We start from the raw sequence: 15,327 nt of genomic DNA, 5'->3' as shown, positions 1-15,327 counted from the left end.
GGCTTATGTGTTGGACCACAAGGAGTAACTTCATCAGTGGATAAGCCTACTGATGACTTGCTATTTGATGGATGCCTAGGAGGTGGGGCCTAATCGGTGGAGGCAGGTTCCTGGTGCACGGCCTCTGCAGGTCACTGGGGCTCCCAGATCTTTCTGCTCTCATTCTCAGCTGCTCTGAGGCTAGTGACTTCAGGCCACTCCACATTCCCAAACATGGCAGGGCCGAGAAACCAGGAAGTGACGCTTCTCAAGAACACAGCTGAAACACAGATTTCTCCTTTGCGTTATTTTGCTCAGATTTTTAAAGAGACCATGGCTCACATTCCCAAGCAGGGTGTGATGGGACACTCTGAGGCTTCTGATTACAGAGTGACTATGTTTACCTTCACATTTGGTAATTGTTTGAAAATATTAGTGGTACTCGTGAGTATACTATTGCATTGGTTTCTATTCTCTTACACGTCACTATTAGGCAGCGTCTCTGGAAGCATTTGTAGTTTTATCTTCCTGTTGTTTGCTTTGTTTTTGGCAACTACAATGGTCAACTGTATATTCAGGTTCTTTGCTTCTTGCTCTTCACGGCGTCGTGGTCTTGCAGGGGTTAAGCATGTGCTCAGCTTCTCTCTCTGTATATGTCCATGTGTGTATTTAGTTCTTAGTTTTTAAGTTCTAATTGTGTCTCCTTTGAGAGCTTGTTCATTCGTCTTGGCATCTTACCTGTTACTGTATGTTCTCAACAAGTGTCTGCTGTGCTTTCCTTTATAGTTAAGAAAGAAGCAGTAACGGTTAGGAACCCTGGCAGGGCTTATGAAGCGATAATGGTTACGCTTTCACTGGAGAGGCAGAAGGGTCACTCTGAAGGCCTTGTGCAGTGATAAAGGTACCTCTGGTGACTCATGTGAAAGACATAAACCCACTGCAACAAACAATACAGCAGCCAAAAAAGCGCAACCAGTTCTAGAGCAAGCACCACTGCAAAATGCTGCTGGTGGGAGCCTTCCCTAACATCCTCCTCAGAATTAGGCAAGTGCATTAGACAAAGAAAAAGACCCAGAGACCACGAACAACACAACAAAATAGAAGATGTGGAGAGAGTATATCCCCGATACATGTCTTAGAAGGATGTCCATAAAAATGTTAAGAGTCATCTAGTGGACCAAAACAAGAAACGATGCTGAAAGTGAATGGTTAGCCAAGAAGGCTTTATGCTCTTGAAATGAATGACACCCAGTTGGGCAGAGGCCGTGGCGCCATCTTTGTATGACTGACTTAGAACAGGCAGACGTCCAGGCACAGGAAGCAGAATGGTGGTTTCCTGGGACCATGCTGTGGGAGCTGCCAGGAGTTTGTGTTTAAAGAGCTCACCAGTACAATATGGCAACTTGAAAAGTGGTGGGAAAGGATGGTGGTGGTGGAACAACAGTGTGAGTGTACTTAATGCCTGGGAACCATAGTCTCAAAGTGGTTATATGGCACTGTTTTTGTTGTGTCGCTTACCGGTATAATCCCTACAACACAGCACAATACAAAGAGAAATCTTAAAGCTCATAATCCTTGATGGTAGACCAACAGAATTTACAACAGATGAAACAGAAATTCTATAAGCCATAGGCCCTGTTATTCAGTGAACAGCATTTACTAAGACAATTAAAAAAAAAGTTTCAAGTCATCGTTATCTTATATACTGAGGCATCTTCCTCTAAACCTATTTCTGGTTAGTCAAATTAAACAAAAGAGGGTATTAAAGCTAAGAACAAAAGCTAACACATCAGCTAGTATAAGCAGACGTTTAAAAAACTCTGAGCCAAACACAGCAGCACCCAAGGCCTAATAATGCTAATCTGTTGCTTTGATAAAGTGTAAGAAAAAAAAATAAGTAAATTGGTATTTTTTTCCTTCACTCGGTAAAAGTCCTAAAACTTTCTTCTATGTTTCAATGGAAGGGCGGTGGCCCAGCTGAGGGGACGGTAGCTTAGTACTGTGAGGACACAGTACTTCCTGAACTCTCAGACAACCCTGAGGCTTGATGTACTCTAACTTCCTGCAACCCTGTCTTGGAAACGCCTCAGAAGTTTATTTTGTTTGGCGTCAGTACAGTGTCTTATTTCTACCAGCAAAATATTTTTAAGATATAAGCTCCAAGCGTGCAAGAGTATTCTGTAAGGCTTTACCTAAATGTTAACTACCTCAGCATATAAGAGGCATTTGGGAGAGCGATCCTGCTGGCTCTGTAGTCAGTATTTGAACCTGTGGTTCTTGCTCTGTAGTTTACACCTCCCTCCCTTTGCATCAGTCTTCTTTCTTTTTGTCGGTGTTTGTTTGGGATGTGTGCAGGTGGATGTGAGTGAGTACTGTACATGTGTGCAGAGTCCAGAGCTCAACCTTAGGGGTCATTCCTCAGGCTCCTTCTACTTTACTTTTTGAGGCAGGGTCTCTGATTGGGACCTGGGGCTCCCAGATTAGGCTAAGACGATAAACCGGTGAGTCTAAGAAATCCCCCCATCTCTGTTTTCTCAGTGCTGGGGTTTCAAGAGCATTGTCACCATGCCTGGCTTTTTATGTGTATGCTTGCAGAACAAACATCTACTTCTCCCGCTCCCTTCTCTCTGTCTCTCTCTGTCTCTCTGTCTCTGTCTCTGTCTCTGTCTCTGTCTCTGTCTCTGTCTCTGTCTCTCTCTCTCTCTCTCTCTCTCTCTCTCTCTCTCTCTCTCTCTCTCTCCCCACAAGCTAGAATCATCTGAGACAAGGGAACTTCAACTGAGAAAATATCTCCTTAAGCTTGTCCTGTAGTCAAGGCTGTGGGGCACTTTCTTGATCAATGATGGATGCAGGAAGGCCACACCTACTGTGGGTAGTTTGCCCTGGGTTGTATAAGAAAGCAGACTAAACAACCTATGAAGAGCAAGGCAGTGAGCAGCATTTCTCCCTGGCCCCTGCTTCAGTTCCTGACTCCAAGTTACTTTGCCTGCTTGAGTTCCTGCTCCAGTTTCACCCTTTTCTCTTCAGTTGCTTTTGGCCATGGTGTTTATCATGGCGATAGACACCTAAGATAGTAAGACAGCCCACAGGTGAGCCACGGAATAGAATTTCTCTTTTGCCCTATAGAGAAGTCACCTTGCTGTGTGACAAGTGCACCCCAGCAAGCGATCCTGTTGATACTGCAGACGAAAGGAGGTTCTGCCACATAAGCTATAGAACTAATTTCCTCAACATAATCTTTAGTTGGCAACATTATTTGTATTTAAAAGGTCAGTAGATTTTAAAGAAGTCCCTGTGGAAGACAGCATGTACTGGGTGTTTGTCCTTCCAAAACTTTTGATTTGATGTCTTAATTCCCAGTGTGATGGTGTTTGGGAGATAGGCTCTCTGGGCGTGTGTTTATATTAGTTTCTTTTCTGTTGCTGTGACAAACACCATGATCAAGGAAAGTTATTAAGGAAGGCATTTAATCAGGCTTAGAGGGTTAGAGTTTTTATAAGGGACACAGTCAATGGGAACAGGAAAGTTGAATCTCAAATATCAGAAGCTCAATTTCAAAATGTAAGCAGGAGGCAGAGAGCACACTAGATATGACAGGAGTCTTTGAGAACCTCAAGCCCACCCCCAGTGACACACCTCCTCCAAGGCCACACCTCCTCTAAGGCCACACCTCCTCCAAGGCCACACCTCCTCCAAGGCCATGCCTCCTAATCCTTCCTAAACAGTTTTACTAACTAGGGACCAAGCACTGAAATATATGAGTCTATGGGGGCTACTCTCACTCAAACTAACCCAAAGGTGGAGCTCTCATATATTATATTAGTGCTCTTATAAGAAGAAAAAGGAGAGAGATAATCTCCCTGTCATGTCTAGATACAGTAAGAAGGCATCTTTTTGCAAAGTAGGAAGAAGGGCCTTACTAGGAATCTTGCAATTCTTCGCCTTCAGAATTGTGACATATATATTTCTATTGTGTAAAGCATCAAGTCTCTGGTATTTTTGTTATAGTATCTCAAGCTGACTATGATACAAAGTAAATGAATATTTAGTTTGCTTTTTTAATCATGGCATTTATTACTTACAGTTATCAAAACTACAGAAGGAAAAATCAAACTTGCAAGATCAGCTTCGTGACTATGAAGATCGAATTAATTCTATGACTTCTCACCTTAAGAATGTTAATCAAGAGTTTTCATTTACACAGGTACAGAAATACTGATGCATGTTGATAGCATTGTGTGTAGTCCTTGGTGTGACGTGTCACATTTGATCTTGTGATTTTATGTTAGATATACAGCAGGAAGCCCCTTAGTAATCAAATGATGTTGAACATAGCTTTGAACCTGAAGTAGACAGAATGTTTTGAGAAATGTAACTACTCTTATCAATTGTCAGCAAAGACTCATTTAAGGAGAAATCGCCATCACACTCTCAAAGTGTTAACTGGCAGTCTAGCACAAGAAGAGTGTGCTGGGGGCAACACAGAGTGGCAACTGTAGACAAGGAAACCTTCTGTGTGCCCGTCATAGTATGCACAGTTTAGTTGTTTGGCATGGGCTTCTGGACTCATTTCTATAATCCCTGGGGTTTCATGGTATTTTAGTATAGGTCAAGAAGTGAAATTTTACTTTTACGAGACACCATCTTGCTATATAGCTGGTCTCAAACTTGTGATCTTCCCACACCAGACTCCCAGGTGCTGATATTAAAAACAATGTGTCAATTCTAGGAATTGAAACAGTAATGGTAATACTGATGCTCTTTGTTTGTTTATTTTTGTTTTTTAAATTTTTTTTATTTTTTACAAATACATTTATATTATTATACATATTACAATAGATTACCTATAGCAAGAAGAACCATGATATAATCAGGAATTATATAAATGTTACATTCTTAGTGTTTTGGCTGTTTGTATTCGATAGCCTTGAAGAAGACATCTTTCCTATCTTGGTGAGTCTAAATTTCTGAATATAAATCAGTCTCCATCACATATTGTCCTTACCAACTTAGAACACCTTTTTTTTTTTTTTTTGGTTTTTCGAGACAGGGTTTCTCTGTGTAGCCTTGGCTATCCTAGACTCACTTTGTAGAGCAGGTTGGCCTCAAACTCACAGCGATTCACCTGCCTCTGCCTCCCAAGTGCTGGGATTAAAGGCGTGCGCCACCATGTCCGGCTCCTTAGAACACCCATTTAGACCTAAAACATCTTAAAAAACTAAACAAGCCTCATTATAAAACTAAGTGACCAGGTCTTCAACTCCCTCAGAGACTTGAGAAGGAATAAACTTGATTACTTGAATATGCCGGGAGTGCAGGAATATTGATGATCTTATGCTTAGAAGACTTTTCAGGTAACAGAGGAAGGCAAAACTCATTTTAGGTATACTATCACTGGGGCTAGAGATATGGCTCAGCTGCTGAGAATGTTTGCTGATCTGCCAGAGGCCCTGAGTTCAGTTTCCAGAACCTGTGTTGAAAGGTTTGCAAACACTTTTTTAACTCCAGCTCTCCAGGCAATGGCCTCTTCTGGTGTCCGTGAGCAGCTTCACACATGTGGCTTGCACTCATGTGCACAGACACATGAATAAAAATATAAAAATAAACCTTAAAAAACAATACTAGTCTAAATATACTTCAGTTAAAATGGTGACTATGTAGACTCCACAGGAGCCCAGACCCCAGTGCCCGTCAGCTCTAGCAACATTCCAATTTCCAACTCAAAAATAAAAGAATCAATAAGTGTCTCTTGGAGAAATATTTAAATTAAGATGGACAAAGCCATGTTTTTATAAATAATTTATATTCAATAAAGGTAATTACTAACCTTATTGGATTTTATTATAGACCCTATTAAAAGTTTGGCATTTATAATTAATTTTCTAAACAATGCTTAGGATTCCTTAAGACTTGATGAGTAAATGATAGATGTTTCTCCTCCACTCCTTACTAAGCTACTGACTTAGGATTGGAGTGACAGAGTCTCTATGAGAACATCATTACCAGGAAAGCTGGAGTGTGGGGACCAAAGTCAGTAAACGTCCCCCAGGGCTGGCACCTTTAATTCAGTGAAGAGAACAGTGAGAGCACATAGCAGGGCTCTCTAGCCAGAAAGTAGCCTCAGAACAAACAGAGCTAAATACCAAGACATGAGCCTGTACTCATACACCCTAAGAGATGCCCACCCTCCGTATGTAAAAAATTATCTCAAACTTGTCTCTGTTAAGTCGGGTATATGATTAATTCAATGTAAACATCCTTTTCTCGATTGTTTATAATGAGTTATAGCTTCTAGCTCTGGACTTAACAGTTTCATTTCTTCAGTTTCTGCCACACAATATCTGAGCTCCTGTCAGAAGCCATCGGGGAAGCACACGCTAACTAACGTCCTCATGGGTAGTGAGTGACAGCTGCAGAGGAGCTGATTAATTTATTGGGCAAAACCATTTGCTCAAATTGCCTTTTTCCATTAATGTTGAATTCTGCCTATATTGTATGTGCTGGATTAGTATCTGGATTTAGCCACAGGGTAAGGTTGGGGAGATTTTACCCGGTGGAGTTAACATTACTTAGTCTGAGCAGTTGGGTTGGGGCTGTTTGGTGTGGCGGTTTTATAATCTAGAAGTGTAAATGCGCTTCTGTCCTGTGTGTTATTCTTCAGTCTCTTTACAAAGCAAGGCAGCATGAAATCGAAAGTGAAGAGCATTTTAAGGCCATTGCGGAAAGAGAGCTGGGACGCGTCAAGGAGGAGATCCAACAGCTGGAGAAGGAGATGGAGACCATCCAGGAGCGCAGGAATGATAAGGAAGTGGGTGTGCCTTGCTGTGGCCCTGCACCTGCCCTCTCCAGGGGCGGCCAACCTACCTGCTTTGTTGTCGTTTGCTTGTTTGTTTGCTTTTTAACAATGAAAAGGCACAGATCTGTGGCATGAATGAAATGATCAAATACTACATTTCTGCTAATATTCTTGTTTTCTTATTTAATGAATTTATTCAGGTTACAACTCAATTGCTATCCCATCACTTGTATCCTCCCGTTCCTCCCTCCCTCCCGCTTTCACCCTATTCCCCTCCCCTAGGTCTAAGACGGGGGGGGGGGACCTCCTCCCCCCACTATATGGTCATAGGCTATCAAGTCTCATCTTGGTAGCTTGCTTATTCTTTCTTTGAGTGCCACCAGGCCTCTCCACCAAGGGGAGGTGGTCAAATATGGAGCACCAGAGTTCATGTCAGAGTCAGTCCCCACTCTCCACATAACTGTGGAGAATGTCCTGTCTATTGGTTAGATCAGAGTAGGGGTTCGATGTTTACTACTTGTATTGTCCTTGGTTAGTGCAATAGTTTGAGCAAACCCCCCTGGGCCCCGATCCACCCATCACGAAACTGCTAATATTCTTTAGCTGCTTATTGGTACTTCCCCTGCAGAAGGTGCCCTGGATCCCGCTTGGTATAGGGATCCTGGCGGGTGACATTGTTAGCAGACATATCACTTTCAGTTTTACATTTCCTTCTCATCTGTCAGTGGTGGGACCTATCTTGGTTAGCTTCCCTGCCGCTGTGACAAAACACTGACCACAAGCAACTCGAGAAGAGTGTTTATTTGGGTTACTTGTGCTGGTCTCTCTTGATCCCTGAGAGAAGTCAGGGCATGAAGTCGAGCAAGAGCTGAGGCAGACGCTATGGAGGAACACTCCTCCTGGCTTGCTCTCAGGCTCACACCCAGCTACTTTTCTTATACCTCCCAGGAACACAACCCACAGTGGGCTGGGCCCTTCCTCAGCAGGCGTTGTTCATGCATGCATATTCACATACTGAATTTTGTAATGTTTGTATATGCAGTATAAATAACATTTACTGATTTTACTTATGCATTCTCTGTTTTCTTTTGATAATAGAGTCATTAAGTGACAACATTTACAGGAAGAATGCATCCCCTGTGCTGTTATTTATTTCAGTTAGGAACATTTCCATATCTGTGTATGAGAGACCCTTTAGGGTGGCACATATGACTGGAAGTGGCCTGAGAGCACTTGTCATGGGTTTTAGCAAGCATGCCAAGCGAGCTATTTTAACTGATCCACAGACTCCCACATATTTGGCATGGCTTTGGTGGGGCGTCTCGTGAGTTCCCTATGAGAGAATGACCCTACAGCTTCTTCACAAGAACGTTGACTTAACCAACTGTTCTTGACTTTATCTGATCCTATCTGTTTTACCTCAAATCCAAGGGTGGTGGTGATAGGATTGAACATACTGTGCTGTGAATGTGCGGAAGGCAGAGATTGGGTATAATGCTATGGATTGGGTACGAGTATAAGGCTATGTTTTATTTGCATAATAAATAATGTTTTGTCATCACCTGTTCTCCCCCTTTCCTTGGAAATTAGAATCTCATATTTAAAGCTACTCAAAAGCTGGATGGCTTGAAATGCCAGATGAACTGGGACCAGCAGGCACTGGAGGCCTGGTTGGAAGAGTCCGCTCACAAAGACAGCGATGCTCTCACCCTTCAGAAGTACGCACAGCAAGATGATAACAAAATCAGGGTGAGACGGTATACATGGCTAGACCTGTGGCTTTTGTTGGTTTGTTTTTTTCTGAGTCAACTTTTAAACCATGAAGTTGTTGTTACCGATTTTAAAGGCAAATGTCCTTGAAGGATCTGGGGCCAGGGTCTCTCCTGACAATCTATGGAAATCAAGTGTCATTTCTCTAGAAAAAGGACTATTGTTGAACCCTATACCATGTTGCTGCCTCTGCTTTGCAGCTCCTTGGAAGTCATATGACCCACTGGGAACCCGGGTGATGATTTCCAAGAACTGTTCAAAAACATTTTAGGGGAGAAAGTTCTAGTCATACTAGATATATTTCAGATATATTGTTTGATATTTATTTGAATATTTTATATAAGTTCTACTGATTTGTGCTAATATTGCAGTTGATAAGTTATTGTAATATTGTGTAAAATCCACTTGGATTAGTATCTACTAATAATAATGAAGTTAATGTCACAAACATGCTGTTCTTTAGCAGATTAAGTACTAAATGCATTATTTTAAATATTTTTCAAATGGCAGGTTATATTTATATTTTTTCTCCTAATTTGTGTTTAAAGCCATCTTAGAAATAAGTGCATTTTCATGGGGGTATGTGCCAACAGTAGATTAACCCCTTAGGGCTGGACAATAAGGAAAATACATATTATTTTATATTATTTAGATAGAGTGTTTACATAAGATGTAATGAATCATAGTGCTAGGTATGCATATGCCAACTTTAAAACAGAAATATCATGATAATTATAACTATTTTCCATGTAACCACATCACAGGCACTGACCCTGCAGCTAGAAAGGCTGACCTTGGAGTGCAACGAGAAAAGGAAGCTTCTGGACAAAGAGCTAACAGAAACGCTCAGTGCACAGGTTGGTCTCCACAGGATTTTTCTTCTTCACTTCCAAGGTGATATATTTGCAAAGACATTTAGAGTAATGGACATGTCGTCTTCTCTCTGTTCGGCAGTTAGAGTTGGATAAGGCAGCGCAGGACTTCCGGAGGATTCACTTAGAACGCCAGGAGCTTATCCAGCAGTGGGAAAACACCATTGAGCAGATGCAGAGGCGGGATCAGGAGATAGACGACTGTGCCCTGGTGAGCTAGCTCGGAGCCTGCAATGCTGAGTGCTGTTGTTTCCTGTCTACCACATCCATTTAAAATGTACATTATAGCCAGGTTGGGGGGGGGTGCATGCTTTTAACCTCAGCACTCGAGAGACAGAGGCAGGTGCATCTCCCAGAGTTTGATGCCAGCCTGGTCTACAGAGCAAGTTCCAGGACAGCCAGGGCTACACAGAGAGACCATGACTCAAAACAAAACAAAACAAAACATAACCAACCAACCAACCACCGCCACCACAACACCATAAAATGTATACCATACTGCTGATTGAAAGACACTTTTCAGCAAGATTTAATGGTTCTGGCAAATGTTTCTCTGGGCTAAGTCAAACATTTAGTAATGGGGTTCTATGGACGTTATTTGTTTATGGTAGTATTACCCTTGAGGACTGAGACTTCCTTCCAGTATTCTGGCCTATGGTTGTCTGTTGCAACTTAGGTTTCCCATGTTGCTCTTTGGCAGCACGAGCTAGATGTGTGGAAAATGGCTGTGGCAGATAATGCAGGCAAAAAAGTATGTACGGAAGAGAAGGCTTGTGTGCCCGTGTGATCCGTTTTTGAAGCCATGACACCAATGATGATTCAAAGCTCAAAGGGGGCGGGGGTGGTGTGGTAGGAATTCAGGCCAGGATCACTCCTTTCAGCGGATTTAGGAGCAAGTTTTGGGCAACCATTAAGGAAGGGGATATTGGTGGACACAATTGGAAGATCAGGAGGACTGATCTTGAGTTTGGACTCTGAGGAGGTTTTATTTAGAATGACAGAGAACCGTGATGGTTTTAATGGCAACAGCCCTTGAAGGTTGGAGCCAGCATCTCCTCTGAAGATTTATGGAAAGCAAATGTTGTCGCTACAGAATGGCTGCAGGTAAATACCACATCATGTTCATTCTTCGTTCAGGAGGCTGATACATGTCTATTTCTTGGCTTCCTATGACTGTTTCTGTATGTGAATCAAGCTGGTCCAAGATGTCAGCATCTGCATATAGCCCAAGACTACAGTTTAAGCTTCTCTCTGGGCCTTCTATCTTTCCCCAGTTTGTGTCTTGCTACCAAACAATACATATGTTAATTCCAGGGTACCACTTAGTCATAAGTAGCACTGTTAAGAAACATGCATGCTGCTGTTAGTATTAAATTATCTGCCCAATGGCAGAGAAGCCAGTGTGATGAAGGTTTTCGAGTAAACACTTGTAAACATTTAAGCTTAGGAGACTCTGGAGGTCTTTTTGTACCAGCAAAACAGTGATATACAATGCTACATCTTAAGAAAATGGCAATTGTTAAGGAGACCAGGTAAGAACGCTACCTAAAAAATTAGTTATTTGGTAGAATCTCATTTGAGAAATTTAAATATGATTGAGGACAGATTTCCCTTTTAATTCATCAGTTCTGTTGCCTCGAGTCACTGGTGAACCCTCATCTGAGCTGCTGTCCAGCTCTGCAGTCTTCTGTTCCTCACTGGCTGAAAGCAGACCCTTCTAAGCCTGGCATTTGAACTTCTTCTCCGTCTGACCCTGAAGGCCTTACTTTGCTAGCCTACTTTTCTGCCTTTTCTTTTGTCCACATTTCAACACTTTTTGCTTTGTTCCCTTCCCGTAGCAGTCTTTCCACTCTGTGTTTCAGCCACAATAAACACTTAAACATCTCTACCCACATTTGTTTTTTTAATTATTTCCTTTATTTTCAAGATTATAGTAGAATTGTATTATTTATTTTTCTTTTGGCTTACCCTTCCATATACCCTTCCTGGCTCTCTTTTCAAATTCATGGCCTTCTTTTTCATTAATTATTGCTACATGAATATACATGTAATATAATGTGGCCTCTTTTTTCATTAATTGTCATTACATGAATATGTATATCATTGTAATACAATATATTATAATATATATTATCCTTAATTATAGCTTGCTCAGTCTACATATTATATTTTTAGGACCAACCATTTGGCATCAGATAGCCGGGTAGTATGTTTTGCCCTGAGGCACTCTCTCACTCTCAGCACTCCTTAGCTGCCTGTGGTTCTTTGCATGGGGCTGTGCCTCATGGTCTTGTCCTCACCCACTTCAGAACATCTGTTATTGTCATCCTTGTTCAGCTCATGTTAGGGTAGCATCTTGGTGAGACTTTCCAGTCATAGCCTTTGATGTTACTGGGAGACACAGCCTTACAGGAAACGCCCAGATCCCCTGGCTTTTTACAAGTTTCCACCTTCTCTTTCTCAACATTCCCGTAACCTTAGGTGTGGGAATGGATTTGGCGCCACATTCTGCAGTTTGATTGGTTGTGCTTTTCTGTGATGGTCTCGTCTGTCACAGGGTGAAGACGACACTGACGTAGGGCGGAAGGGCAAACATTTGGAATGTAGATTGTGCTGGTTTAATAAAGATGTTGCATGCTCTCCTCCCACATCTGCGGCTTCACTAGCTCTGGGTGGTTGTCTGGGTTTCTAATACCAGGAATGCTTTTCCTCTTGTTGGCCTTACGCCCAGTTAGAGAATTGTTGGTTATCACCAAGGTGTGAGTACCTACTGCACCATTAGGGTTACTGTGCCATGCTGGTCATGGATGTTGCTCGTTGGCCTCCCTACGATGGACTGTTGGTTGCTTCCCTCCTGTGGAAGCTTACGTGGCACCTTTTGGTCCCATGAAAGCTAGTTCTCAGGGTGGAGGCCATGCTGCCTGTGGGTAATATAACCAGCAGCTCCTGATGGACAGGGGTTCTAATCTCCTTTTTCTCCTTTCACACAAGATACAGAAGTCAGAGGATTATTTTTATTATAATTTCAAGACCATCACACAGACTAAGTGAGGACATTTTCAGTGAAAGCAATGACAAAAATACATTTTGTTTTATGTTGTTTTGTTGAGACAGGGTCTCTTTATGTAGCCTAGGCTGACCTTGCACCATGAGCTTAAGGCTGCCCCAGAGTTGAACTCCACTCAGCCTCCTGAGTGCTGGGGTTATAGGTATGTGCCACCATATCTGGCTAAGTGGTATTTTTAAAAGATGAAAAATGGGGGTCTACACAGTGTGTAGAAAATTTCACTGAGGCCTAAGATTCTGTGTGAAAACTATTCAGTACTGTGTGTTTTGTTTGTTTCTGTTTGGGGGGGATATTCCCTCTCTGTATAAAGGCCTAACCACTTCCTCACTCTTCAGCTCTTCTGGAGAATGAAAGGAAATATAATGCCATCCAGTGATGTGAATTCACAGATGTTCAGGTGTAGTGCACTGACAATCCTTCTTGCCGGGCGTGGTGCGCACACCTTTAATCCCAGCACTCGAGAGGCAGAGGCAGAGGCAGAGGCAGGTGGATTACTGTGAGTTTGAGGCCAGCCTGGTCTACAAAGTGAGCCCAGGACAGCCAAGGCTACACAGAGAAACCCTGTCCCCAAAAAACAAAACAACAACAACAAAAAACCAAACAAACAAAAAATAAAACCAAAGGCAATCCTTCTTCTTTAGCTAGGTGTGGTGATGTACACTTTAACCCCAGAACTCTGAGAGGCACAAACATCTGGCATGCAGATGTTTATGAGGTTAAGGTGAGTCTGGTTTTCAGGTTCTAGGCCATCCAGGGCTGCAGTGAGACTTTGTCTCCAAACAACAACAACAACAACAACAACAACAACAACAACAACAACAACAACAAAGCACTCCCCACAACAGCAAAAAAAATTTTAAAGACATTTTAAAAATAAAAAATAAGTATTAAATGTAAAAATTGAAAACTAAGTTCCCTTTTATTTTAGATGGCACTTATAATAACTACTTAAATGCACACATTTGTTTCACTCCTTAGGCATTAGCACGCATAAAGCAGGAAACAAGGGAAAAAGAAGGCGTGGTGAGGGACAAGATCAAATTTCTGGAGAGTGAGGTTGGGAACAACGTAGAATATGAGAGAAGAATTGCTGTTGCCGAGCGTAAAGTCTTGAAGTGCAGGATGGAGTACCAGCGACACGAAGCCAGCAGAAGTCAACTGAAGGATGAGGTTTGTCACCTAAACACTGCTCTGTGTTCACAGCTGACTGCTCAGTCAATGACAAAGGCCTATTTGATTGGGGAGCAGCCTTCTGGTGCTTTTCCTTAATGTGTGTGTGTGTGTGTGTGTGTGTGTGTGTGTGTGTGTGTGTAATTTTCTTTCTTTTCATTTTTTTTCTTCTTTTCTTTTTCTTTGAATGAATATGTACGATGCAAGCTCCACTGGCCTGAAATTTGCTATCTAGGCCAAGGTAGCCAGGAATTCGTAGCTCTGTCCGCCTGTTTTCGCCTCCCGTGTAACAGGAATAGAAGCATGCACTACCACAGTCCACTTATGTCCATATAATGAGACTTCAGGATGCTTTGCTCGAGCCCTTGAATGGTGAGGCCACAGGGAATGCCTTAAACCTCAGGCCTATGCCAGGGTCTGTGCTCGGCACTGCGATGCTCCTTCCAGATCTAGCATCTGTGAAGCTGTGAGGCCAGATGCTCCTAATGATCCATGCAAGGACCGTGATGACGGCTCTGGGCACAGATGAGGCATCATCTCGCTACTGTGTTCTGTGGGATAGCTGGGGATGTCTTTCCAGTGGCAGCTTCTGTCAGAGATTCTGAAGTTGTCCTCCACTTTGTTAAAGGACAACATCTCAGTCTGGCATAGGACACCGAGAGAGCAAGACTCCCGTGCTCCGCTGGACGATTGCAGAGTGCCACTTAATGACCTTGTCCTCAGCAACGAGAGAGCCTTCATAATGCTCTGGCTCTGGGGCCCTGCTATCTAAAGCTACCATCACTTAGGCAACAAGCAGAACGCCACAAACCATTTTACTATACAGTGTGTTGAACTTTCATCTCTGATAGTTTTTTCTGTCTGGGGAGATAATTGTGTAAGATTCTAAAGAAAGTAATTTCTGCTTATATTAGAAGCCACTGCTGAGAGCCGCAGAGCTTTAACCATGGCAGGCGAGTAAAAGACGCAGCCATTCTCAGTTCGTAGCTCACCGAGTGGCTTTGGGACACTTGTGTGGTTACGAGAATAGTCCCTGCGAACTAACTGCAGAGTCTCTGTTTCCCCTCGGGCTCTCGCCCGTCGCTTACTCTTCATTATCGCTGCTCTCAGCCTGGCACCTGAGGTTGCCGAGCTGCGTCCTGTCACTCTAGATTGGCCCAACCTGTATCTCTGATAGCGTGGAATCCCGTAGTGTGCTGCTTACGTATGTCTTCTCTCTGTGTAGAATAATATTCCATTGTGCGGCTGTGCTTCACCATTCACTCATCGGTTCTTGGCTACCGCAGCTACTTCCATTTTTAGCATGGTATTTGTCTCTCTGTGTGTGAATTTATTTGTCAGACATTCAGGGGTTGTCTCTGTTGTTGCAAATGGCAGGGCTTCTTTCTTTTTAAGGGCTGGATAATATTCTCTGTCTATCCTTACGTGCTAGCATTGCACTTTCTTTATCCATTCATCTGCCTAGGAACACCTAGGATGCTTGCCTGTCCTGACTGTTAGGAGTTCCATGCAAGGAATGTGGATTCTAGATATTTCTTCAATCTAGTTTGCATACGTACATCGGAGCAGCTTTACCGGAACGTATGATCGTTCTGTTTTTAGTATACCGAGGAACTCTCACACTGCTTTTAAAACTTTTTATGGATTCCTTGTGAGTTTCATATCACGTAGCC

At 42.7% G+C, this 15,327-nt stretch overlaps 1 protein-coding gene across 1 annotated transcript in view; it reads left to right on the top strand.

Annotated features, from left to right (window-relative positions):
• The window catches only part of CCDC39 (coiled-coil domain 39 molecular ruler complex subunit), a 48,421-nt gene that overhangs the window by 2,078 nt on the left and 31,016 nt on the right, over positions 1-15,327 (top strand). Inside the window, exons 2-7 of the mRNA XM_084769788.1 lie at positions 4,064-4,183; positions 6,641-6,787; positions 8,366-8,524; positions 9,310-9,402; positions 9,500-9,628; positions 13,463-13,654. Of these exons, the coding sequence (XP_084625914.1) occupies positions 4,064-4,183; positions 6,641-6,787; positions 8,366-8,524; positions 9,310-9,402; positions 9,500-9,628; positions 13,463-13,654 (840 nt within the window). The remainder of the gene's footprint in view (positions 1-4,063; positions 4,184-6,640; positions 6,788-8,365; positions 8,525-9,309; positions 9,403-9,499; positions 9,629-13,462; positions 13,655-15,327) is intronic.

This window comes from Acomys minous, assembly GCF_964271855.1.
Source record: "Acomys minous genome assembly, chromosome: 19".
Lineage (NCBI taxonomy): Eukaryota > Metazoa > Chordata > Mammalia > Rodentia > Muridae > Acomys > Acomys minous.
This window is presented reverse-complemented; position numbering and strand designations above follow the sequence as displayed.